The 27888-nt window shown below is 41.1% G+C and overlaps 1 protein-coding gene across 2 annotated transcripts; it reads left to right on the forward strand.

Annotated features, from left to right (window-relative positions):
• CNR1 (cannabinoid receptor 1) lies at positions 1 to 27888 on the forward strand. Of its 2 annotated transcripts, none has more exons than XM_033418834.2 (2): positions 1 to 130; positions 22303 to 27888. In XM_033418834.2, exon 2 carries the CDS (start codon positions 22366 to 22368, stop codon positions 23782 to 23784), a length of 1419 nt encoding a protein of 472 aa, XP_033274725.1. In that variant the 5' UTR covers positions 1 to 130; positions 22303 to 22365; the 3' UTR covers positions 23785 to 27888. The 2 variants fall into 2 exon arrangements, with proteins under 2 accessions (XP_033274725.1, XP_033274724.1); XM_033418833.2 differs by lacking the exon at positions 1 to 130 and adding an exon at positions 409 to 546.

The following is a 27888-nucleotide window of genomic DNA, read 5'->3' on the forward strand; positions in this document are numbered from 1 at the left end:
GAGACAGAGCGCGAGCGGAGGGAGAGGCAGGGACCGCACGAACCGACCAGGCGACGGGCGCCCGGGCTGGCGGAAAACGGTGGGCCCGGCGGGGCGAGCGGGAGGAACCAGCGAAGAGCCCCGGGAAGGGGTGAGGCTCGCGGACGGAGGGGGCGCCAATCCCGATCTCTGTCGCGGGCGGGCGCTCGAGGCAGGGGACGCCGGCGCGCGGGCTGCGCGGACCGACCGACTTACTGACCGACCGACGGAGGCACACCCCGCTCCACCCACCCGGCCTCGCCCGCATCCCCGCGCCGGCGCCGCCTCCCTCTCGCGACTCCCTCGGCCACCCCTTCCTGCTCCACTTCTTTTCCGCCTCCGCCTCTGCTCGGCTCCCGCGGCGCCAGTGCCTTCCCCTGGCCCGGGCGGGGTGCCTCTGCTCCCGGCAGAGCTCTCCGTAGAGTCGGGGCGGGGGTCGGGGACGTTTCGTTCTAGCAGAGAAGCAGCCCTGCGCTGGGCAAGAGGTGCCGAGGGAGCTTCTCCCGCGAGGACCGGGGGATGCGAAGGGTAAGACCTGGCAGAGTTGCGTTTGTAAATACTTCTTCCGCCTCCCGCCCCCTCGGGTGCTGACCAGTGTGGTCCCCAAGTGTCCTTCGTGGAGTTCTTATTCCGTGTGAGCGAATTGTGCATCGGTGTTTACTAAGCCGTAGAGCCCCAGCCTGTTAACTGTGGTCTGTGCTACTTCTGGAGGTTTCTACCATTTACTAGTTATTGAATGTGTGTGCACCTGGCTCTCTGTATGCACTGACGTCTGTTTGTGGAAAATGTGTAATTGTGCATGTTTGAAAAACGGGCGCTTGAGTTGGTACTTGATGCTTCTAAGCCATATCATCAACTAAGTCTTCCCGGAGAAATACATCGATCTCTGCACCAAACCTGAAAACTGTCTAAAGTCAAATATTAAATGTCATATAAAGGAATGTATATCAAATAATAAACTTTTGCATATAAAAATATAGCTACAGGAAACACTCTTCTTGGAGGAAAAATGAACGAGCATTTAGCTGATATCTCAATTTGAAGTGATGGAACCTTTTAATTCAGAACTAGCTGTTAGATGAAAAAAGTTGACGTTGTGTTTTTAAGAGACATTTCTTGCCACGGCTCACAATCACAAACGGATCAGCTCCTGAATGAAAATGTGTTTTGCTATGACAGACGTGAGAAACTGTCATTTGGTCGTTTGAAAGTTTAGAAGCAACATGCATGTTTCTGATTTTAGTTTTTAATTAAACAGATGAGAAAAAAATTAGTCACCTTTTAATCATTGTGTCTCCCATGTTTTTTATTTTCCTTCAGATAAGTGCTGTTCTTGCCTTTGTTGTTGCTTTCTCGATGCATTAGCACCCTCGGGCATTTAATCCAATAAGAAATTAGGACAGATCTACTGGTTTTAAAGGTGTTGAAATATATCTCAGTGGGTCCCATAACTTCTTCTCATTTTTAAGACCAAGTTAGTATCTTTTGAACAATGGGGGAAATGGAATCTCTCTGGGGAAACTCTATCAGTGGGTGACCACTGCCATCAATCGATTTTGCAGAATATTGAGAAGCTCAGAGCAACCAACCCTTAAGGTTCCCATAGGACTTTATCTGATTTAAGGTGTTGCTTTTCTAATCCCACCCTACTGACAGGTTGCAAGAGAAGATATACTGATTGATTTTTCTCTGTCCTTTTTTTCCTGGAACTCCTTGCCCCTCCCCCGCTCTCTAACTCAGTTAAAAGCCGTGTTCTCAAAATAAAAGGCCACGTACAGTTTCTTAAGTGAGACAGATTATTTGCTGATTATCCATACTTGAACAGGATCCGCGCACCTCCAGAATTTTAAACGTTGCATACTGCAGGCGGTTTCTGTAGGTACGATAGCCGTTACCACCGTTGGGCAAGACGCTTGGACATGGTTTTTAAAAACAAATCCATTTTTAGGTTATCAAGAGAACTTACTGTAAACGAACTCTTTTTGTTCCAAAGATGTCTCCCACTCCTGGCAAGGAGCAATCTTGGCTGAGGTAGGTATCGAGTGTCTGATGGGGAAAGGTCTCATTGTGTTCCTTAGTCTCCCTGGGGGTAACATGATGCCACAGGGGGCAACTGCTCAGTTTTGACCTTTCAAAAATAAAATTACTATGCTTGCATACTCGTTGTTAGGAAGGCAAATTATATTCATGACACCCCCCCAACTTTTAATAGATAGCATCAGTACATGTGCATATAAAAAGAATGTTATGCCTAGTCCCTTAAACAAGCCCTAGGTGATATTATTTACTTTGGTGTGTGAAGTTTCACCTTCTAGTGAAAAATCTGATCTCACGTTGGAGTAGTGCTTGGCTTTGTTTGTTATCCACTGTTTTCTTTTTCTGTTACCCTTTTCCCAGTGGACCACATGCCTCTCTGTCTTGCTTGTGAGATTGTTCTTCTCTAATAAGCCTAGCTGCAGGATCAGTGTGTTCTTTTTGGCATTTCAAAATGTTAAAATAGTGAAATTGTTAAATGTTACCAAGACGAAACTGCTGGGAATGAAATTCTCCAGAAGAACCACTACATTTGTGGCCTATCACAGTCTCTTCCAAAAGAAAACTCCTTGAATCGGTTTACCTATTTTCTCAAGAAAGAAGCAGTCCCAGTGATTGTGTTGATATGTATTTAGTATGCGGTGTCAGCTTATTAATTACTAAGGCAAAGCCTGAAAAACTCACTCAAAACAATCATGTGACATTCTTCTTTGCTTTGACTGAATTAATCTGAACCACCAGGATATTTAGACAAGCTCCTAGGTTGTCTTACACATTAGTATGTGGAATTAGAATTGGAATTCTCGGCTGTATTAGAATAAACTGTTATGAAATGGAACTTATAATAGCAGTTTATAGTTCACCAGGCTTACCAAATGTTTCTTCCCAGAAAACAGTTGGCCTAATAAGGAGAGGGATTATTTCCCATAATTAGCTCTCCAGGAATGCTGCAAAAAAGAGTAATAAATCAAATTTGGAAATACCTAACAACACATGATGAGTAAAACGAGATTTGGTTATAGGGTCTTGAATTTGCTTAGGAAGATGGAGCTTGTCTGTTAGTTTGCTGACTGTTATTCTCGGGGTAATGATGTTAGCTCAGATGAGAGCTTTCATTCCTCTTTCATTCTAAAGGGATGCCATTGTCTCCACCAGTGTAAGTCTGTCTCTTTTATTTTTGTATTCATCATTTTCTAATTGAACTAACAAATGAGAGTGAAGACAGCCTTTGGGTTTAAATTATTTATAATTCTGCTTCTGACTCTGAAATGACCTGGACCTAACATTGTTGTGAAAAACTACGCCAGGACAGGTTTATATATTGCATATCTATATCTTGAGGGGCTGAAAGCTCTGCTGATTTTGCTTTTCTTGACTGAAAGTTGGTCGAGAAGTTAAAGAATAAGAGGCAATCAAAACCAATGGATGTATTTTGTGTTGGCAAAATTTTAACTTCCTATCTTCCCCCCTGAATCTCCAGCTCTTTCCTAATCCTGTGCTCATGATGATGTTAACCTTATATTATAACCACATGAATGCTGTTTTTGAGGGACTGGAGGGTTCAACACTTTGTAACTGAATTGCTGTTTAATGTTTTGATAACCATTTAATTCACCAATCTGTATATTCTTAGATTAGATTAGGTTAACTTTACAACATATTACAGATCAACTCAGATTTCTCCCAAATATTTTCTGGACTAAAAGAAATAATGTCATCCAGAGTTTACAAAATGTCAAGTTATATACTGCATCATTTAAGATGACCAGGATATATAAATACACTTTTATAAATATGTCTGAAGAAACTTTTTCAAAGACATATATCAGGACCGAAATAAAAACTGAGACATGTTGCCTTGATATATTTGAACATATGATTCAGATTTTAAATAAATACTACAAATTTGGGGAAATGTCCAGATTCAAGGCAGCTATGCAGAGGACATGGAAAACTCAAGGCAAAAGGAAGTATCCAGCTTGAATCAAAACAAGGCTGTTCTTATTTTCCAGGATAGTGGAAATCTGTTCCAGTGTCCTGTGTTCTAAAAAGCTTGCAAAGATGCTAGGATGGGCAGAACCACATTCGATGATAGTTTTCTCATAAACACCGATGGATGTGTTTAACACAGTTTTCACCAATCTTGCTGACTGGTTATTAATTTTGGAAGAAAGTTGGGAGAAGATATACAAGGTTATTACTGTGTCACAAGATGCACGTTAGTATAGGTATATTTGTTGGATATAACACATTATAATGCTATCACAACTAAGTTAAAACTATAGGAAATTTGTGAGGGGGAAAGGGGAAGGCTGTTTTAGTCGTTTTCCAGTCATTCCCTTGGTGCTGTTCAAATGGTTTGAGGTTAGATGAACTTCTATCTCAAACAGGCTTGCATGGATAATAGATATGTTTATGACATATCAGTAATCAGAGGTCAAAGCCATTACATAAAGTAATCAGTGTGATTACCTCTAGTTATTAACATAAAATATTTACTGAAAATCCTGGGTCATATTTCTTCACTGAACAGAGTGCCTTATGGAAAATAAAGTACATTTCATTATAACAGTTTTTCTAGGGCAGTTGAGATTACAAATATATTCTTGATCTAGTTTTTATGGCTATTTTCCATATATTTGAAGTACTTTCCATATAGATTATTGGTGAATAACTTTGGGATATCCTCTGAAAGTTTCATTTGGACAGGTTAATTTCATAACTTAGCGAGCATGGAATTCTGAGGTTCAGAGTTGTGTTCGTATGGGTTTTTGAGGAAAGAATTGTTTACACCCCAAACCTGAGCAAATAGGCCTGGCAGAGTCATAGCAGTTGTTTCAAAGTACCGTGAATTCTGTTTTAGCCCCACCTGGAGAAATGTTCACACCAGCACTTTAGGAAGGCTTTCAAAAGTTTTGCTTTGTTTCTTTTCTTTTCTTTTCTTATTGAACATGCCAGTTGAGACTGGTCTGATGGGAATCAGTGTTTTTTTAGCTCTTTTTTTTTTTTAACCCCCTGCGCTGTTATTGCATTATAGTCTGTATTTTTAATAAATTTATTAAAATAAATTTTGCATTTTTGAATGCAACAAGGGATTTAAGTTCCCTTTTCTCCTAACACAGATGGCAAATCATTTTTCCCTAGGAGTACGATATTTTATTATCTGATGTCTTATTTTTCCACTCACATTTGGATTCCTAATTGTTTCGAGTTTGGATTCGTTGAAGAGAAATTTGATACCTTTGGCATGATTCCTTACCACCATTATAAACTCTGAATAGCATTAAAAATTTTTTTTAACTTCAGGAGGTAAAGTGCAGCATAGTTTCCAAAATTTGACAGTGTGATATCTATTTCTTTATTCCCACTAGCAAATTCCATGCTATTGCTTTTTAAGGAAAAGCAGAAGCATTTTTCAAAGACATGCCAAGCAATCTGTTGTGGGAGTTGAATATACTGGCAAATGCTTTCACAAACTGTGTATGTCAGTAGTATATTTAAATATAATTAAAATAAAATATTATTAGGAAATAATGTTTTTCAAAGTTTATGTTGAAATGGGAGGGTTCCCCTCTTTCCTTTATCATTTCTTTATTCGTTCTGAGACCATATATTTAGAGAAGAAAATTGGAGTCAATGTGAGTTCTGTAAATTGAGTTAAAAGGAGTTTTACATTTAAATTGGTGAGAAATTCCAGTATGCTTTAAAAAAAAATTCTACTTTCACATTGGACAGTTGTACTAGGAAATTTTATAACATTGATTGCTGTTGGTCAGGTGGCTAAAAAAGATGTTTTTAATATAGTAAGTGAACCAAAACCATAGGTAGTGTGCCTTTGTCACTCTTGTTTGCTTTTAACCCCGCTATATTTAAAAATAAATCAACTTGATTTATTCTTTGTAAGAGAGCTTATTTTAATACCACTGTGATCTGTGTATTTTGGTTTATTCCAGTGTCAGTTCTTAAATGGACCATATTTTCAACTCATTTTAATGCATTGCTACCAGAATTTGTAAATGTTTTCTCTAGCTTTTGTACAAGTTGTGGTGAACAAGCGATATGCATGTGGAGAAAAAGGAAAAAATAAAAGAAAAAGAAAAAAATTAAACAACTTAACTCATAACTAAAGTAAGCAAAAGATTGTCCAAAGGAATCTGTATCTTTGTCTATGTGGGAACTTGGCTTTGGAAAATGTACAACTACTTTTGGAAATTAGATCTAAGTTCATACAAATTTTTCAAAAGGGAAACCTTTGAATGATTTTAGTCCTCGGCTAAGGAAACTAATTATGAGTAATCTATGATCCATTTTTATTGATGAAATAATTAGAGAGGGAACAGTCTGCCCAGAGTCATATATTTAAGTGCTCTGGGATACATTTCCATATATTTATAACTTGTAGGTATTTTTGAAAGATCCCTGCCAGCTATAAGCAGTGCAAATTGCATAATTACCAGGGTAACTCTGTAAGATAATTTGCAGTAGATTTGCATTACTTGGGCCTACTGCAAAATTTCCATTTTAGTTCGTCATTTTCTGGGTTCACCTCCCGTGATACATTATTTTATGGTTTTGGCAAAAGAAGAACAAATAGAAACATTTCCAGCTCAAAAAGGAAATAAGCTGGAGTGTTACTTACTTTTACTTTTTTCCTGTTCTTTTATGCTCAGTAGTCACGGGTTCCTTCACAATGGTGTTGATAGACATGGTTAGCAGTCCTATCAAACTTTACACAGACTTTGTAAATAGAATTAAGAGAAAATGGTATGCAGTTTTTAATTTATGTCTGCTTATTGGGTAAGTGCATGTTATGTCTTGAAGCCACTTTTCTTTGCTGGACAAAAGATCTAGCAAATAAGTTACCTGAAAAAGTGCAGAGAAGCTCTGGATTGTAGACTGAAAATCCTTGAGAGGTTCTTCACTCCTTACGCTCATTTTCGGGCTAGACTACAGTGTTCTACTCCAATCAAATAGAAAAAGCTTGGTTTTAAAGATCTTCTGTGGGAGACTACTTTATCATGAACAGGCTTCCTTCACCATCCATTTCAATGATCGAAAAACCTACACTCATAGAATATTCTTTCTTCCTCTCTCACCTCAATTCTTCTTAAAGGCTAGTTCTATTTTCCTCCCCCATCTAGTCTTTTTCACAGGTTTCCATCTTTAACAATGGTTCTAAAATTTTAGAGTGTCTTAGAATCTCCTGGAGGCCTTGTGAAAACACAGATGTGCCCCCACCCAGGAACAGAGTTTCTGATTCTGTCGGTCTGAGGTCGGACCTGAGACTGCATTTCTCCCAAGTTCCCAGGTGATGCTGATGCTTCTGGTTGGAGAGCATCCTTTGAGAACCACGGACCTATAAAATAACTAACTCTGTGTGCTCTTCCAAACCACATGTGACTTCTCAGACTGTTCTTTAAGGTGTACCCTGGGATGTCCAGCCTATGCTCAACTATCTTATTTCCTAGTTCTTTATCTTCACGTCACTTTTTCTGAATACTTTTAGTTCCTCAACTCTGTTCAAAATCACATAGTTGTAGCACACAAACCATGATTCAAGGTCAAACTCTTAAGTATAATAGAACTACCTCATGGTTTCAATGGCATAAAAGCTCTGTACTTGCATCCAATTTGTTACTACATTTCCAAAGCATACTTTACACCATTACTGAAACCAAGTTCTTCTAGTTCTGTTTGTACATTATACAGTTATACAATTATATATACAATTATGTATACAATTATATAATTATACAATTATAATGTACATTTGTACATTATAATTTACATCTTGAAAGCATGTTTTTCTCTTTATATCGTGTATTGTTCATACACACTGAAAATTTTTTTTATTAAGTGACTTTCAATTAAAGTAGGTGATATGTAAGTACCTAGGTTTTTAAAATCATGTTTAAATGGAATCCTGAACTTACACACAATAAAAATGTTTAAAATTACTCCAGTGAGAAAACGATAGGAAGGAAATTGAATTATGTAGAAAACGAGTGTATCCTTGATTTGTATGAGTATTTAAACAAATATTAACTTCTCTTGTGAAATATTCCATTTTAGCTTCTGTAATGATAGAAAATAATTTTCCATTCTTTTTCATCACAGAGTTATGACCTGTGTTGGTGATTTTATATTTGAAAATTGGAAAGCCAAATGTTTCATAAAATAGAAATGAGTTGAGTTTGTTATTAGAATTGATTTTGGGCTCCTGAGACCTTCCATTCCTACTCTTAGCATCTCTTGGCATAAACGTGTCATTTGTTTTCAGTATAACTACTTTCCTTTACTCATTCTTAATTACTTTCTTGAGGCACAATTCCAAATACTCACAATTAAGTTTTATCAATATATTAAATTTTCTCAATGCCTTTTTGCCTCAGAAAAGCAATTAGAAATTTTGTTTTTGTAGGCAATAGTAATAACCCTCTTTAACATATTTTCTTATTTATGTTTAAATTAAGTCAGTTGTAAAACGCATAAAATGTTGTTAGCAGGAAAAGTTGCTCAACCAAAGTAAGAACCATGTCCACTGAACAGAGTAACAAATTGATTCCTGAGGGCTTATAAAAGCCACTCCATCTAGTGGTTGAATTTTCACATAACTTCTCTTGATAAGTTGCTTTGAAGACACACACACACGCAGAAACCCATCTGGGAAAAGTCAGTGCATAACAGCATGCATTTGAGGGAAGGAAAAAGTCCATTATAATCATAATTTCATACACCGTCTTTAAAGGTCTATCAACACATATAGTTAGGATTCATTCACAGTTGTGCATCTCACAGAAATCTCCTTATATATCATTGTTATATGGCAAAATATTGAGGTTCATAGTATATACTCAGGCTGAAGAAGGATCAGAATAGAAAGTAAATACCTGATCTTTGCCCATAACTTCTACTTGCCATCAATATAATTTCTGTTTGATACTGAGATCAAAGATCCTGGGATACACAGTTGTTGATGCCTTTCATGTAACTTTTACATCTGGTTACAGCTCTTTCCAGTTGGATGTTTGTATGAGACCAAGACTCAGGTTTACTTCCCTAATGATTAACTGACTTTATGCCAAGGAAAACTATTCACAGTTAAAAGTCATTCTGCTAGGATAGCTCTGCTCTACTGCCAACATTCATTTAGTAAACAGGCATTGAGTACATACCCTGTGCCGGGCACTATGCCAGGCAGAGGACATTCAAGACCATATAATACAGGTCCCTACTCTCAAGGTTTTCATGATCTGAAGGGTTTAGACACAAGAAAGACTGCTATGGGATGACTCAGCATTGCCAATCATCTGTCCAGGGAGAAAACCTCAAAGCACATATAGGAAGGGAATTTACCCAAGCCAGTACTATTTGATGATGAAGTATCATCTGTCTATTACTTGTATTCATATCCTACTCAACTCTGTCTTCTGTGGGAGGGGAAGGGCAGATGGATGGGCTTTATTGGATGGGTTGGTTGGAATGGAGAATCATTTCCCTTGCTTCCTTGACCTGTATCCATTATCCAGGTGTGATACGTGAATAGACAATGTCTACAGTGTTTAGCACAGAGCACATGCCCAACAAAAATATGTTACACGAAGCATGTAAGGGGCCAATAACTTTATATCCATCTGCCACCTTGCTGTAGTAACACAGCTGTGTGCCATTTGGGCGCCAAGAGTGAGTCACAGGCACTCCCTTGTTGGAGCCCAAATGACGATTACATAGTTTCTTCTGCCTTGATTCCAGGCAAGTTCTTAAGAACTGACCAGAGAGTGGCATCCTCTCTCTGGGCCTTAAGAAAACCACCCTGCTCATGGTGGGAAGTGGAGTGATTTCCTTTGAGTTTGAATAGCTCCGTATGGGCAATGGATGTTTCAAGCTTTTGTCGACTTACAACAGTCATGTCTCATTCAGACCTAAAGAAGGTGCCCTCTCTGTTCCTCGCTGGTGTCGTGGAAACTATCATAACCGTCCATAATCTTTATAATTGACTACTGAAGAAAAATATATATACGTAATTTTTTAAATTAGTGTCAAAGACAAGTTAGATTTTATTTATTACTCACCAACAGCCATTGATTGCAAATAAGGTGCTAATCCAAGGCTAGGATTTATAGCTTAGAGTTAATGCTCATACTTTGTCCCTAAAGCCCATGGGACAAGGATGATTTGCAAGTGCTACGGGCAACTTTTTCTGTCAACAGAGCATTCCTTCAGATTTTAGTTGTTCATTGTGTAAAATTATTAGGTACTGTTTATTACCTCCTTTCTCAAAATTGATTCTTCCCTTTCCTTAGAAGTGGAAAGAAGACTGTCTTATTAAATGGTTCCTGGACCTCGAAGTTGAGAGCAGGGACATTGAGTTATACAGACTTGGGTTGAAGTTCTAACTCCATTCTCTCTAGTGTGAAACGCTGGGCAAAGCTGTACCTCTCTAAGCCTCAGTTTTCTCATATGTAGAATGGGAATTGTAATAGCACCTAATTCATGTAAATATTAAAAATAATACATATCCTTAGCATGATGCATGGCACATAAACATGTTTCTGATTGAAAATATTTGGGAACTGGAATTCTCTCTGTCGTACATTTAATCATCCTAGTCACCCAGTCACTGAGATTTGAGCCCGGGGAAACAAGACTCTGTTTTTAGTTGGCCTTCATGTGTCTGTTCATGGATTCAAAGAGAAGATACTTTTTGTTGAAAGATGAATGAAGAAACTGAAAAGTATGCTGCTCCATTGGACAACATGTGGCACGCTTTAAACCACTGTTGTCCTTGGCAATGAACTGTCAAGATCACCTGCCTACTGGGTTCTGCATACTGCTTTCGGCCTTTATTGATCAAACCTCGTGCAAGATAAAGACAATCTTATGGACTATTTTGTATATGGGCCAGGGCTTCTATTGAATTGAAAACTTTGCAAATTCTATTTTAAGGGAAGGCTGCTTCAATTATGCTCCTTTTACAGCTTGTATAGAAAATGTATCTCCCTTTACCCCACTCCCCCCTGCGCCAAACAAGCAAAGGCACTTGGTAGGAGGAAACATCAAAACAGCAGAGCAACATTAAATGATTCATGGAATTGGTTATAAAGGTCAGCAGATCTAAGGAATCAGTTCATCTGTATCATTAACTTGCTTTTGTGATAGGTTTTCCTCCCAGCATTTTCACCTGATAGTGAGTGCTTAATTTGATGTAGTTTAAAGGCATCATTTCTTGAACCCTGAAATTCTTTATGCTTTAAGAAGCCTATAAATGTTAAATAATTAGGCATACTTCAGGTTAAATTTGAACAGAAATATAGCCTTATAAGTGTCCTAATGTCTATCTGGTTCATAATAATTGATATTTTTAATGAAAAATGTAACACTCATATTGTTAGTAAGAATAGACCAGAGAAAAGGGTACATTTAATAACTTCTGCTCTATGTTACAAAATATAAGAAAAGCTAAGCCTTTCAGAACCAACTGAGCATTACGAGCACAATGGAATTTTCTTTTCTGTATGGGAAAGAGAGAGAACATTAACACAAGGAAGAAGAATTATGTATTTTTGCCTGAATTAGCAGGATAGTTAAGTCAATCTTTGACTTTGCTATGGAAGATGGTGCAATAAGTGACCAAACTACTTTAATAATTCAAAACTCAACTGGTTAGGTAAGCGTGAGAACAGACTCAGTTGCCCATTCAGCTGTAACAGAAGCATCATTCATCAAGTTGTGAAGTTGGCCCGTGAGATCTGCCAGTGTACATTAAGGACGTGCCTTAGAAATAATGCAGTTATAAGAGTCAACTAAAAATTTCCCTCCTGACTTATAGAAATACATTAGCAAGTTATTTTTCTTGATCAAATTAAGAGAAACCAGACTTGTTCCCAGAAATGAATGGAAAATAACAAACAAATATATCCACTGGCACCTTCTTTCTCTTGAACCATTCGCAAGGCTCTTTTATAAGGTTAACCAAGCAGAACAAGACAGAACCAACAAACTAAGGAAAACAACACGATTAAGAAAAGGCCTATGGCTCCTACGTTTGATATCCTGGACGTCTATCAATCTAGACGTGATGAGCTTGGGATTATTTCCTTAAAGCATTTACAAACTTAGAATCTAGAAAAGGAGCCTGGTCGGCTGATACAGTCTGTAACTATATTGGGAGCGCCGGTCTTCCGATGCTTCTGGAGGGTTTTCTGCCTTCCCGGACATGACATCCTGCAGGAAGCAAATACTCTCTAGTGCCTGTTCCCCCAGAGATGCTGCAAGGATTTTGACTCCAGAATCAACAGTGCCAAATATCTAAATTACTGAAGTGTCCCTCTGAAACAAAGAAGGTCTTCAGTGGGGCAATGACGTCTAAAATAGCCTGCTATTAAATTATACTGGTATAGAAAAGACTTTATTTGAAGTCTTGTTTTGAGGACCTACTCCATGTTCATCCTAATCAGAACATGGATGTTTTATACCCTTAATGGTTATAGAAACAAAGATACAGACTCTGAATAGACTTTTAAAAAAAACTCCGTACTGCTTCCAAATCCATAACAATTTCTTGATGACACCATAGCCTGCGAGTTGATGTATAAGTTTGGAGGCAGTGGATGGAGAAAAGCAGGTGTGCATAGAGAGGTGGGCAAAAAGAACAGGTGATGTTATTCTAAAAATTGAAGTTTTTTTAAAAATAATAGATTCAATATATTAAAGTATTTTTATTATTGTTACAAACGCATGATTTACAGCCTAAATCGTTAGACTATGTTCCTTATATTTTCAAAAGCAGAATTCTAGGAAAATCCCCTTTAAATGTCATTCAAGCATTCTTTTACTATAATGGTAACAAAACCCAACTGCTTCTTTAATAGGTGCATCTACACCTCTTGCTGGAAATTTCCAATTAGATTTTCCCAGTAGCAAACAAAAACAAAATTAATGGTAGCTGCATCCCCCAAAGCCTAAACTATATTACTAATGAACTCTCAAAGAAAACTCTCAATACAAAAAAATAAATAATAGTAAGGTGGAAATTACTGTAATAATCCAAATGTAAAAATAAAGGGTTACCGAAATGCAGAGCACAATTTTCTTGCCATGATTCCATTAACTGTTAAAATAGCCTGTGCACAGTGGCATTTTGACATTGCTAAGATCCTTGAACTGCATAACATCCATGTATATTTTTAACTGTATTCTTTCATTAAAAAGTTGGCTTATATTGGGTAGAAATTACTCTATATTTCATAACCACACTGCCCTGACTCAGGTTTTAACAAGCTGGTTTTTTTTTTTAATGAAAGTGCTTGGTCACATTAAAATGGGAAATTGTGATCACATATGTGGTGATCTTAATATAGAGTAAATCACAGGCACACATGTTTTGAATTATTGAAATAAGGTTTGTGATCCTTCGTCTTAACTGAAGAAGCTTTATACCTCTTCCAAATACTAAAATTTTCATCCTTGAGGACATGCCAGTAGGCAGATGTACCTAGATGGGCTGGGATAGGAAAGAGCGATTTAGTAGGAGGTAGTCTTAATTACTATTGGCAAAATGCCATAATTCGTGTTTGTAAGAAGCTGGAAGGCTAGAATATACTATAAGATGCAAAATGGCTTTATCCTAGTTACTGTTAATGCTTAAAAGATGTATAAAGTCCCAAAGCAGAAACTCTGGTTCTGAGAGACATGGGTTCAGCTACAAGCTCTTCATATTCTGGACAATTTATTTAAAATCTACTGGTCTCCACTTCCTCATCTGTGACACGGGGATTATAAATAAGCACCTGATAGAGTTGTCATGACAATTTCACGATAGAATATATGCAGAGTCTCTCAAATGCCTGGAATGTAATAGACATTCAATAAAGTTTCCTCCTCCCTCACCCACGTGTGTATCTTATACTTGCTTCATGCTTTAAGTGCCGAGACAAAAATAAAAATTGAATAAGTAGCCTATGATCTAATTAAGTCAATGAATTATCTGGAAGTATAATTAGTATATGGCAAAGAGCCATTATACTAAGTAGTGATAATGATAGTTAATATTTATTGAAGACTTAAATTTTGTGCCAGGCACTATGTTAAGTTCTTCACATGCACTATTTTTTTCATGTAATTTTCAGAACAATTCTATGATGGAGGCATCCTCCTACTCCTTCTCCTTCCCATTTTACAGACGAAATAATGAGCTTTAGAAAGAGTAACTACTTACCCAAATACAGGTCTGACACTAATCTTGGTTTGCTAACTCCTAATTCAGTGTTCTCTCCATTACTGGTGCTTGGACTGGCTGGAATCAGTGGGGGAAAGAAGGGAGATAGTAGCATCCCTGTCTTAGGTTAGGGAAATGATGTATCATAAAGGTTGAAAGCAGGGCTTTCCTGGTGGCACAGTGGTTGAGAGTCCGCCTGCCGATGCAGGGGACACGGGTTCGTGCCCCGGTCCGGGAAGATCCCACATGCCACGGAGTGGCTGGGTCCGTGAGCCACGGCCGCTGAGCCTGCGTGTTCGGAGCCTGTGCTCCGCAACGGGAGAGGCCACAACAGTGAGAGGCCCGCGTACTGAAAAAAAGAAAAAAAAAAAAGGTTTAAAACAGCTCCAAACCTGTCAATATCCAATATGGTAGCCACTAACCATATGTGGCTATTAAGCCCTTGAAATGTGGCTAGTTCCACCTATTGAAAGGATAATATTTTGGATGTATTGAGTTAAATAAAATATATTATTAAAATTAATTTCACCTTTTACCTTTTTCTTTTTACCCTCGATAATGGAAATTTTAAAATTGCCTATGTGGCTTGCATTCCATTTTTTTAAAAAAAATATTTTGAAGCTATAAATCAAGCTCATAAACTACTAAATAAAGTATGTTCCAGCCTCTTACCTTGACAAATATGCCTTCACGAGGGCCTGCAAGGCCAGGTTCAAATTTAGAATTTTTGGCCTCCTTGGAGTTAGACAGCAAAACATGATGGTGTGGGGGAGCCAGCTTTGCCCGCCCCCTTCTGCTCCCAGCCACACTGCACCACGAGGACACACGCATGCAGGCACACGCATGTGATCGGCCCAGCCTGCCCATCCTCACACCGCTTCCCCCACAAACAGCTGCCTCCGGCGGCCTCCAGGAGGACAGACCCCAGGAGCAAGCCCACGGAGTTCCTGGAATTGGAGGAGGGTGACTCTGGGAGGGCATCTCCTTGACCCCATCGTGGGGGGGACCCAGCTGGAGAGGCTCTGTGACAACGAAACTATGATACCCTCTATAAGGTACACTCTAATTTCAGGGATGTTAAAATGTGAAAAAAATGTGCATTTTTTTAAATTTAATTTTTTGTTGAAGAATAATTGACTTACAATGTTGTGTTAGTTTCTGGTGTACAGCAAAGTGTATCAGTTATATATATATAACTGATATATATATATATTTCATATTCTGTTCCATTATGGTTTATTACAGGATACTGAATATAGTTCCCTATGCTATACAGTAGGACCATGTTGTTTATCTATTTTATATGCAGTAGTTTGTATTTGCTAATCCCAAACTCCTAATTTATCCTTCCCCTACTCCCTTTCCTCTTTGGTAACTGTAAGTTTGTTTTCTATGTAAGTCTGTTTCTGTTTCGTAAATACATTCATTTGTGTCATATTTTAGATTTCACGTGTAAGTGATATCGTATGGTATTTGTCTTTTTCTGACATACTTCACTTAGTATGATAATCTCTAAGTCCATCCATATTGCTGTAAATGACATTATTTCATTCTTTTTTATGGCTGACTATTCTATTGTATATATGTGCCACATCTTCTTTACCCATTCATCTGTTGACGGACACTTAGGTGGCTTCCATGTCTTGGCTATTGCAAATAGTGCTGCTATGAACACTGGGTGCATGTATCTTTTTTCTTTTTTTAATAGATTTATTTTATTTGTTCATTTATTTATTTATTGGCTACGTTGCGTTGTCGTTGCTGTGTGTGGGCTTTCTCTAGTTGTGGCGAGCAGGGGCTACTCTTTGTTGCAGTGCAAGGGCTTCTCACTGCGGTGGCTTCTCTTGTTGGGGAGCACGGCCTGTAGGCACGGAGGCTTCAGTAGTTGTGGCACATGGGCTTCAGTAGTTGTGGCTCACGGGCTCTAGAGCGTAGGCTCACTAGTTGTGGTGCGTGGGCTTAGTTGCTCCGCAGCATGTGGGATCTTCCTGGACCAGGGCTCGAACCTGTGTCATCTGCATTGGCAGGCAGACTCTTAACCACTGTGCCACCAGGGAAGCCCCGCATGTATCTTTTTGGATTATAGTTTTCTCTGGATATATGCTCAGGAGTGGGATTGCTGGATCATACGGTAATGCTATTTTTAGTTTTCTTGAGGAACCTCCATACTGTTTTCCATAGTGGCTGCACCAACTTACATTCCCACCAACAACAACAAAAAAAATGTGCATCTTATATTGGATGTCCAGCAGCCTTCTGCATTCCATTTTTATCAGACAACACTGCTCTAGAATCAGAATATCTGAGTTCATTCTGGCTCTGCCCTTACTAGCTGTGTGAATGGCAAATTACTTTACCCCCTCTGTGCCTTTCATCAGTAAAATGGAGATAATAATGGCATCTACCTCACAGGGCTACTGTGAAAATAATTTGATATACATCAGAGGCTCAGAGGGCCAGCTGCACATAACAAGCTCTCCATATGTGCTTAAAAGGGGAAAAATCAGCAAGACTTAGTGGTCTACCTGATTATAGAGGCTGAGGAGAGGGAATCCAGGGTAAGTGTGGGGTGTGAGCTTGAGTGACTAGAGAGATTATTCACAATACTGTAAGAAATGTGAAACATGACATGGCTGCATTATTTGTAATAGTAAGAGATGATAAATAAGCTAAACCTGTGTCCATAGGCGGCATCTATGAGTATCTAACAGATACTCAAGGCAGCTGCTAAATGAGGAGGGAGGTTTTGTGTACTGGTGTGGAACTGTCTTCACATATACTTTTAGGTGGTAAAGCAAGGTGCCAAACAGTACCTATATTAGTATTTGTTAAAAAGAAAAGAAAGAAGGGATAAATGTATATATATTTGCTTGAATATGCATGGAATATCGCTGCAAGGAGTACCAAGAAACTTCTTGCCTCTAAGGAGGAAAACTGGTTGGCTGGAACATCAGAATGGGAGAGGTTAGGTTGACTCTTTGCTGTATATCCTTTTGTACGTTTTGAATTGTATGAATGGAATATAAATAATCAAAATGTCAGATAAATTAGGTTTTAATTAGGCCGTGTGAAGGGAGAATTAGTTACTTGAGAGAAGATGATTTATGGGATGGAGATCATGGACTGGGCCCCAGTAGCTGCCTGGAAATGTTGGGCTCAAACTTTGATCTTCAGGCCAAATGTCCATTGAACTAATTACCTTTCTCTCTTCTAATTTTAAGAAAAGGCAAATATATATTATTAAATCACGGTTTTCATGGATCAGTTAATAAAATTCAACTGCCACTGTATTAGGTTCATGGGAAGATTTCTAAGTGAGCCCAGCCTCCCCCATCCCCCCTACACCTGCTATCATGTTATCAGGTCAGTGAGTCACATAAGAAAAAAAAGACGCCAGTCCTGTGCTTGGAAAGCACATTCTAGTTATGGAAATAAATATGTAAACTTATGCATAAATGCTATGATGAGGTCTATAATAGAGGGGAAAACTAGGGGACTAGTTCTCCCTGGTGCAAAGGGCAGGTCAAGGAGGTAAAGATAATTTATCTCAGAAAGACAACTTGGAAATGAGTATTTCAGACAGAGGGAGGGGTAGGAGGAAAGGAGGAAGGTGTGCAAGCGTGATTCAAGGAGCAGGGAGCCATCTCCCAGGCCAGGAAGCTGTGTGTTTCGGTATGGGTGGCAGTTGAGAAGCAAAAGTAAGATTTGAGGATGTGCCAGGACCATTAACGGCTCTCACAGATTGTGGCTATCTTCTGTGTCCTACCTATTCCATGAACACTTTCCTATGTAAGTGGAGCTGTTGAGCGAATGTAAGTTTGCACAAAGAGCAAACTTGACTCAAGAGACACGGCCCAGGGGTGGGCACATGTACGACATTTTCTGGAAGAGCCGAGGATGTGAGAGAGGATATGACAGACAGATGGCTGAACAGGGAACTTGAGGACACTTGAGCGTGAACAGGTGGAGCCAGGCTGAGCTGGGGACTCAGGAGAGATTGTAATAGAGGAACCAGGAAGCGCAGGGCAACCATTGTGGCTGTTGAACTTCAGTCTTCTATTTCTGCATCCTTTATTTTTATATCCTCCACAACTAGACAACCTCCCCGGGACACCTGGCTGGGCTTTACCAGACTCTCAGTGGACACTGGGTGTCCCTGTGTGGTCTGTGCACTAGTGTTCCTGCCTCTGGCTGAGCAGTTCCCAGCCCTTGTGTGCCTTGCCCTTTGCCAGTGTGGGAGGGTGTGCAGAACCGGCTCAGAGAAGAAGCAGTTAGTTCCTGAGTGATGCCAGAAGTTAGCCGTGGACGATTCGGGGCCCTCGGTTCGGCGGTGCCTCCGAACTGTCATTGCAGGCGATGCTGACCGTGCGAAAGGGCTAGAGGACCATGCAGGAGCCAAGGGTGCCCTCCTGACTTACCTGTCACGCTGCTTTGTTCACCATCCGGTAACATATTGCCCGTATTCTCCTTCACCTCTATCTAGCCAAAGTCGGCTGGGTCATGTGGCTCATTCCGTGAGTACTTGGGCTAGGTAATCACTACACAGGCAGCTTTCATTTACAATGTCAGTTACCTCATCTAAATAGAGCATTTTTCTAGCACGAATGGATCGGGCAGCTATTTAGGATAGATACCCTGATTCAAGCTCCATGCTTATTTATTCCCATTATGATTGGGTGACTCCCTCCCCCACCTTGAATAGGAAAGGGATTTTTTTTTCTCTTTTGAAATACCTATAGTCAATCAGCCAGCTTAGGTAGGGCCCCCTGCTCTACACTAGGCATTACATTAAATGCTATGAATAAACACTAAGATAAATAAAATTCCTTCCCTCAGTGAGCTTACTACCCAGTGGGTGGGAGGGAGGGGCAAAACAGATGCAAACACGGAGAACTATTAGAATATTTGGTAAACACCATGGACACCATGGTAGAACGCTATCTGGCTATTCTAGGAGCCCCAAAGAGGGTATGATGGGAGCAGAGGAGCTACATCAAACTGGGGGAAGGAGTCGACCAGGTGGAGGAAGGGAAAGGGTGTTTGCTCAGAGGAGTGTGCAAAGCAGTGGAAGCAAAAGCACCAAGTTGAAAAGCAATGGATGTGGTGTGTTCGTGGAACCGAATTTTCTGGTATAGTGGCGAGTCCAGGAATGGCGAGAGGAGGGATGGAGAGACAGGCAGGGGCTAGACAACCCTGGGAAGGAAGCCTTTTACTGGACTTCATCCTATGGGTGTGGGGATGCAGGTAGAGAGCTTTCCTGCTCAGGGAGAACAGAATGTGGAGAGCTCTGGGCACAAGGGAGTGAGGGTCAGATCTGAAAGGCCCTCAGCTGGGCTGACACAGATGGCAGAGAGAAGAGCTGCGTGGGATGGTCTGGAGAGTATGGGCCTGAAAGGGAAGCCTCGTGAATGAACTTGAACTTGGTCTTTAGGGCACAGAGGTTGAAATAGGGGAGTGACGTAATCAGCCGCCTGTTTTATGAAGATCACGGCAGCAGCTATTTATTTGGCAAGTGATCAAAAGGGGATCAGTCCAGGGCTTCCCTGGTGGCGCAGTGGTTGAAAGTCCGCCTGCCGATGCAGGGGACGCGGGTTCGTGCCCCGGTCCGGGAAGATGCCACATGCCGTGGAGCGGCTGGGCCTGTGAGCCATGGCCACTGAGCCTGCGCGTCCAGAGCCTGTGCTCCGCAACGGGAGAGGCCACAACAGTGAGAGGCCCGCGTACCGCAAAAAAAAAAACCCCAAAACAAAAAACTGGCCACGTGGTTGGCACTCGGGTTCTGGTGAGCAGTGATGGTGGCCTGGACTTAGAGGTGGCAGAATGTGGGAACTTGGGCCACATTTAGCATGTTGTGCCTGTTCCCGATTACCAAACAGAACAAAAACCGCATCATGACACTTCAGGTATTCATCAAAAATTTTTTTCTGTGTCTCCGTGTCCTGCCTCCACCCACATTAATTCTACATACTCTTGGCACAAACATCCTTTCCTTGGGGAAGCCGCCTTCAACCCCCAGACGGCTGCTCCCACAGCATCCTATATGTCCCTGACTGTAGCTGTTACAATGCTTTCTCACACTTACAGGGTCAGCCTGTCTCCTCTGCTACACTGAACTCCATGTGGTCAGGGGCTCTTTCCGGATACTGTTCTGTTCTTAGTGCCTAGTACAGTGCCTGGCATATACTGGGTGTGCCACAATTTGTTGAATGGATGAATAAATGAATTATTAATTCAGATAGGTGGGATCTCTGTATTTTAGCAGGAGGATTCAGAACATTTTAATGGGATCCAAGCTAATGCCTATCTTTTCCCCCCTCAATACAGTGTGATATTTTTAGGAACAACAAAAAGACAATTAGTGAGTAAAATATTGGCTTTGATGATTTTTAAAATGATTGTAGATATCACTCCATACTTCTAATATTTCTTCTTTATTTATTTATACTGAGATCATTGACATTGAACACTGTCTTAGTTTCAGGTATACGACATCATGATTTGCCTCTCCCACACACCTTGAAGTGGCCCTTTTATCGTTTGTTGTGAAGTGTCATTCAGCTGGTTCTCAAGTCTTTTTCAGAAGGAATTGTTCCATTTGTAGCTGTAGATTAGGTGGGCCTCTGGGAGGAGGGGGTTCTGGATCTTTCTACACCGCCATCTTGGACTGCCCTCAGTATTTCTAACATATAAGCTAAAGAGCCCAATAGCCACATTTTAAACAAATATTTAATAATAGGAACACCAATTCTCTGGCCATTTATTTTGAAACAGAGGCAAATTGCCTTGCTGAGAATTGGAGGGCCCTGAAAATCTGGCCTCTCGTCTCAGCCATCCTTACTTCCCGTGCCATCCACCTGGAAAGGCCTGGATGATCGGGTCTTTCTCCCATCCTCCAGTGTGTGCTGGTGTCACCTCGCTGCTCATGGAAGTCGCTGTCTGGAAGCACTGTCCATTGTGACTCCTTTCCAGTGTTAAAGATCTTGTTCTTCCCGGGAGCATCAGTGCAAATTTACCCTTCGTAACATTTTTCTTGGCTGGTGTAGACATTCTAGAAGTTCACCTCAGCCATGGCTCAGTTCAAACATCTTCTCTGGGTGAGGAAACTTGCCCGATGGAGTCAGGGCTAGAACCTGGATCTTCCCATTAAGGCCACTTGCTTCCTACAGTTCCCAGCAATGTCCTCCTCCGCCTTTACACTGAACACACAGGCCACACGACTCAGTCCTTGACTCCACGCTCTGTTGTTCTTTGGTTATCTTATATGCTCAGTCTTACCTGTGTGACAAGGCATGTGACAAGGCAGTAAAGTCTTTAAGAGCAGAGATTGTGTGACATGTGGTTGCTTTCCCCACCAGCATCAGGACTCTGTGTGTGTTTGTGTGTGTGTGTGTGTGTGTGTGTGTGTGTGTGATAGTAGAAGCCAGGTGGCAGACACTCCCTAACACAGCCACACCCAAGACACATTGCTTTCACTTGACCACCAGACCCTGGAGGTCCACGCGGGCCTCACACAGCAACTCAAGTCCAGAGAGCTTAAATAATGAAAGAAATGGATGTGCTGGGTGTGTGCCCTACCTCACCAACTTTTGACAGCTTTTCTTGTTTTTTTCCTTCCTTTTTAAATCTTAATTGTGTTTTTATTTTTATTATGGTATATTTTTCTGTACATTGATCAAATGCGTGGCTTTATTTTATTTATTTATTTTTTCGCTGCTCTGTGTGGCTTGCAGAATCTTAGTTCCGTGACCAGGGATCTGAACCCACGCCCTCGGTAGTGAAAGTGTGGAGTCCTAACCACTGGACCACCAGGGAATTCCCTGGGAAACTTTTCTTTAACTGAAGGATCGACACATTTTGTTGACAGAATCGGACAAGGATTTTACCTATGTTCAGAGACAGGAATGAAATAACACAAGGGGACATATTTGGGATGTTTACCATCGTTTTTTTGGGGGGCGGGGGGCGAGTTGTTCGTGTGTTTTCATTCTCCCTGTTCTCTCCCCATTCAGCTTATCTGTTTTCCCTCCCATCAGGGTTTCCTGCTGCGGGGCTCTTTCTCCGTCACTGTGACTGTGGCCTAATCGAAGACAGAGGGGATGAAGTCCATCCTCGATGGCCTTGCAGATACCACCTTCCGAACGATCACCACAGACCTCCTCTACGTGGGTGCCAATGACATTCAGTACGAAGACATCAAAGGCGACATGGCATCCAAATTAGGTTACTTCCCGCAGAAATTTCCTTTAACTTCCTTCAGGGGAAGTCCCTTCCAAGAAAAGATGACTGCGGGAGAGCACCCCCAGTTAGTCCCAGCAGACCAGGTGAACCTCACCGAGTTTTACAACAAGTCTCTGTCCTCCTACAAGGAGAACGACGAGAACATTCAGTGCGGGGAGAACTTTATGGACATGGAGTGCTTCATGATTCTGAACCCCAGCCAGCAGCTAGCCATCGCCGTGCTGTCCCTCACGCTGGGCACCTTCACGGTCCTGGAGAACCTGCTGGTGCTCTGCGTCATCCTCCACTCCCGCAGCCTCCGCTGCCGGCCTTCTTACCACTTCATCGGCAGCCTGGCCGTGGCAGACCTCCTGGGGAGCGTCATCTTCGTCTACAGCTTCGTCGACTTCCACGTGTTCCACCGCAAAGACAGCCCCAACGTGTTTCTGTTCAAACTGGGTGGGGTCACAGCCTCATTCACGGCCTCCGTCGGCAGCCTGTTCCTCACGGCCATCGACAGGTACATATCTATTCACAGACCCCTGGCCTATAAGAGGATCGTCACCCGGCCCAAGGCCGTGGTGGCGTTTTGCCTGATGTGGACCATCGCGATTGTGATCGCCGTGCTGCCTCTCCTGGGCTGGAACTGCAAGAAACTGCAATCCGTGTGCTCAGACATTTTCCCTCTCATCGACGAGACCTACCTGATGTTCTGGATTGGGGTCACCAGCGTGCTGCTGCTCTTCATCGTGTACGCCTACATGTACATTCTCTGGAAGGCGCACAGCCACGCCGTCCGCATGATCCAGCGCGGTACCCAGAAGAGCATCATCATCCACACGTCCGAGGACGGCAAGGTGCAGGTGACCCGGCCGGACCAAGCCCGCATGGACATCAGGCTGGCCAAGACCCTGGTCCTGATTCTGGTGGTTTTGATCATCTGCTGGGGCCCCCTGCTCGCAATCATGGTGTACGACGTCTTTGGGAAGATGAACAAGCTCATTAAGACAGTGTTTGCCTTCTGCAGCATGCTCTGTCTGCTGAATTCCACCGTGAACCCCATCATCTACGCTCTGCGGAGCAAGGACCTGAGACATGCGTTCCGGAGCATGTTCCCCTCGTGCGAAGGCACCGCGCAGCCTCTCGATAACAGCATGGGGGACTCGGACTGCCTGCACAAACACGCCAACAATGCAGCCAGCGTCCACAGGGCCGCGGAGAGCTGCATCAAGAGCACGGTCAAGATCGCCAAGGTGACCATGTCTGTGTCCACGGACACGTCTGCCGAGGCTCTGTGAGCCAGACGCGTCCCTGGCAGCACAGGAAAAGAAATTCTCTCTCTCTCTCTCTCTTTTTTTTAAAAGCTCAAAAATCCAGAAGAGTCTGTCGTCTCATCGGTTATATTTTTTTAAGTTGACCGCGCTCAGTGAAAAGGTGATTGTCACCGTGATCAGTTTTCAGTTCTCTAACGTTTGCATAGTGTAGGTCCTCAAACTCAGTTCTCCGGGGGTTTACGGTGAAGAAAGGCTGTTGTTTAAGGGACGGGAAGGTCCTTCAAAGTCTCAATGAAATAGGAGAGAACCTTTGGCTACACAATTGGAAGCCCAAATACCCATAGAAAAAGGCCATCAAATGAGTAATGCCTTTGTAATCACAACTTTCATTATAATGTGAAATGTACTTGTCCGGAAGTAATCAGAGATGTCCATTTTTACAACAGTTATAGTACTAAAGTAAAGCTATTTTGTAAAATGTAGTGTGTCCTGTGAGATGTGTATCAGTGTTTACCATGTGTTATTTATATTTGTCTAGTCCAGCAAAACTGCAAGGTGGGCTTCTACAAGAACAATGGCACATAAGCAGTGGATATATGCCAATGAGACCACTTTTTAAAACATTACTGCCCATGATGTAACTTTAGAAACCTTAATATTTTTTTCAAATATCTCTATTTAAATTTGACATTGAAATAACCATAAAGGTTTATTTTTCTGTTAATCCAACAAGAAGAATTTGAAGACTGTCCAAAGTCTTGAGCAGAATTCGTTGACACTTAAAAATTTCTTAGTCCAGCATTTTCATACGAGGACGTGTGTTATCTTCTGGACTATAGCTGTTCTGTTGGGTGATGGATTACAATCAGAACAGAAGAGAGACTGCATGTTGACTTTGGCTGACACCTCCGACTTTCTTTAGACTTTAGCTCTTACTGGACCTCTTAAGACAGCATGTGTCAATCTTAATGTATGTTGTTATCACTGTGCAATTGCTGTTTTCTTGAAGAGTATTGCATCCTTATATTCCAGGTTTAAGTAGATTTCATGCCTGGGTGGCCAAACAACAGTCTTCATTTTTTCTTAATTGAAAAGAAGTAGTGTCTGGATCAGTAAAATTATACTGTGTGTGAGTGTGAATATAAATGTGTGTGTGTGTATGTGTGTGTGTGTGTGTGTGTGTGTTTCTATCCTGTAACTGTTCTAGTAATGTCCTAAAGTGAGAAAACTGTGACCACGTGTAAGCTGTTCCCCTTGCTGCACTCTTGCACATGAATTCAGTTTCTAAAATTGAGTTCTTCCGGAAATCTAGTTGATAAAAATACTGACCATAAGCCTTCAGAACCCTCTCCCTTTGAAATTGGGTCAAGTAGTACTAAACTGACCTTTAGGTATTTCACAAGACCAGCGTTTAGCAAGGAGTCATCTATAATGAGCCTTCAGGTCAAGGTCTGTGTTTACAGTGTTCATGTCGGGAAATGGGAGTGTTTTGGTTTCTGAGCACCTAATACTGATCAAGTCCACGGAGATGTAAGTCATTATAAGGGAAGTAGCTCTAAAATAAAACCCTCCAGTGGTAACATATTTTAGTTGTGTGTGTAGGCAGCGTGATCCCAGTTTAAGTAGCACTATACTTTGCTCACTGCAGTGGGACTACCAGATCCGGCTTATGTGGTAAGAAGACCTATCAGACGGTGGGTGAGACAGAAGAGGGCAGTGAGGACCTGACACACTCGTGATTGAGGCCTGGATGTCATACGGCTGCTTCTGCGCTTCGTGCAGATGCCCTTGGTGACAGCCCAGCGCCCAGCTTTGTCTGTGTAGGTTTGGGCTCTTTAAAGAACAGGCCTCTCCTCTGTTCCTGATTAACAAGAGGTGCTAAAGCATAAATATGAGCATGGCTTGCTTTCTTCTTACGCCCCGTTTCATACTCCTTAATGGTGCCACGGGTGCTCTGAATTAGGCCCTTTCCCAGTAAGCACTGATAATGCTTAAGAAGCCACCTGACTCTGACAAATTTTACTTACAAACTATCTTCTCCCTAAACAGATAAAGCATGGCTTTTGCAGGACCAGGAGGCCTGCATAGCCTGATGTAAAGCAGAGAGCTAGCATTTATCTGGTGATTGCTAGCTATGTGGTACCCAAGCAGCCTGATGGAACAATGTCCTTTCTTGCAGTGTAAGGCTGAATGTGGCTTGTGGGCCAAGCTGAGATGCCTTTAATTGTCTGTACGGCTCGAACCTGCCTGCTGGTTCCCTCACTTTACCTCTCTGTGATATGCAGATGATATGCTCAGTGTGCTAGAGGATTAATAAGATCTCTTTAGAAGAAGAAAAGATTATTTATGAAAAAACTCACCAGGGTCTAGTTTCCATTGAAGAATTGCCACTCTTTTGTTCTAAATTACCCTGAAGATTAATCCACACATCTCAGAGCTCACTAGGCAATACCAACGCTCTTCTCACAGCTATGAAGACCTGGTGAAGAGGAAATTCTTGTTATTGGTAGAAAAATTCCAGGATTCATTTTTGAAACTGTATTTGTGTGTATGCAATGTAGATTTTATAGTGTGTTGTGCTTATAAGATCTCAGTCATATATAATAAATTAAGGGACAACGGGGCTGACAGCACTAAACTTGGTGCTTATTGATATTCTAAGAAATATCTGTGAAATATCATCATGTATGTGTTACACCACCTTCATTTTAAAACATTTAAATGAGTTTGATTCACTCTGATACTTTTAATATCATTTCCTAACCCAAGTGACTCAAATGTTCTCCCCAATGAATATACTCATTAGCATTATTATTCAATAGTGTCATTCATTAATTAGTCCCTTAATGAGACCCACTGATTGACATATAATTTAGATTGCAGTAAGCTTTATAAGGTCTACCTGCAGAGTTATCTGCTCTCCTCTGAGGCTGACATATGTGTCCTGATCTTGCATTTCACCATCCTATATGTCTTTAGATAGGGCCAAATGCCAACCTGCTCAATTTCTTCAGAGTAATGATGAGCCTTTCAATCCCAGACTAACAGTTTTCTTTAGAAAAGAAGGGCTGTCTCCAAGAACCCCTAATTTTCCACTCCGTATGAAATAAATGTAAAAGAAACACAGATCTGGAAGAAGCTACAGACATAGGCCTACACTTGAGATGATTCCCAAGCCTCCCATCACTTTGAGTCAGGTCTATGTGGCATTAAGTGTCATGGAATTTTGGCCGTCTAAACCCACACTGCAGGAGACAAGCCCAACCTCCAGATGAGAATTTTGGCCCTTGATGAGTGGCATTCTAGTTACTGTCCTCTTGATCGATTTCTGCCATCCCATGTCTGTAAAAGAGACCACCAATATCATGAGCAAAATTAGATGTCTCGTGTTCTAACTGTATATTTGTATGATATTTTAAAATCTCCTAAATGCTGGGCAACGGCTATTAACAATTGTCTTGCACTGGCCTTCTGATGAAATGTTAACAATGCCTATTGTAATATAGACAAAACATTTTATCTACTGGTTTGGGCTGAATGTATGTAAATAGGTTTTTAAAAAGTCAGATGTTTAAGCAGTGGCCTACAAATCAGTAATTTTCAGATAGGAGAGTTTCCTTACATTGCCGTGGCATCCTAAAAGCTATCTTCACGTAAACTTAGTGTACCAGGCCTGCTGAGGATCCAGAGTGCTCAAGAAAGGAAACCTTTCCTTGTAATAATATGAATTAAGATACCAGATGATCTGGATTCTTATTTCCAATGTTTCAAGTGGAAAACAAAGCTCTTTATTGTCTGTAAATCAAACATGATTACTTTTCCTCTTAGAAGAATATTGTATTGTTAGATGTTTGTTGAGCTGGTGACATCCTTGCAACCGCTGCAATATCTTTGTTAGTAATAAAACTTTGTACACAAGTACTAGTAAGATTGTTATTCAATGTAGCTTCAGTCATTAGATTACTATAGTGAAGTAGTACTAATGTAATATTTACAATGTATTAAGCCCACGCTATATTTTAGTTCAATGATGTAGTTAAATTGTTATTTATTCAAAGAGAAAACATCCCATCATGTCTATTGTCCGAAGTTACCTGGAATCAAATAAAAATTCTAGATTATCACAAA

Source organism: Orcinus orca, chromosome 12, assembly GCF_937001465.1.
Source record: "Orcinus orca chromosome 12, mOrcOrc1.1, whole genome shotgun sequence".
Lineage (NCBI taxonomy): Eukaryota > Metazoa > Chordata > Mammalia > Artiodactyla > Delphinidae > Orcinus > Orcinus orca.

Coding starts and splice junctions, on each gene's coding strand:
- CNR1 (XM_033418834.2), top strand. CDS start 22,366: ATGAAGTCCATCCTCGATGGCCTTGCAGATACCACCTTCCGAACGATC.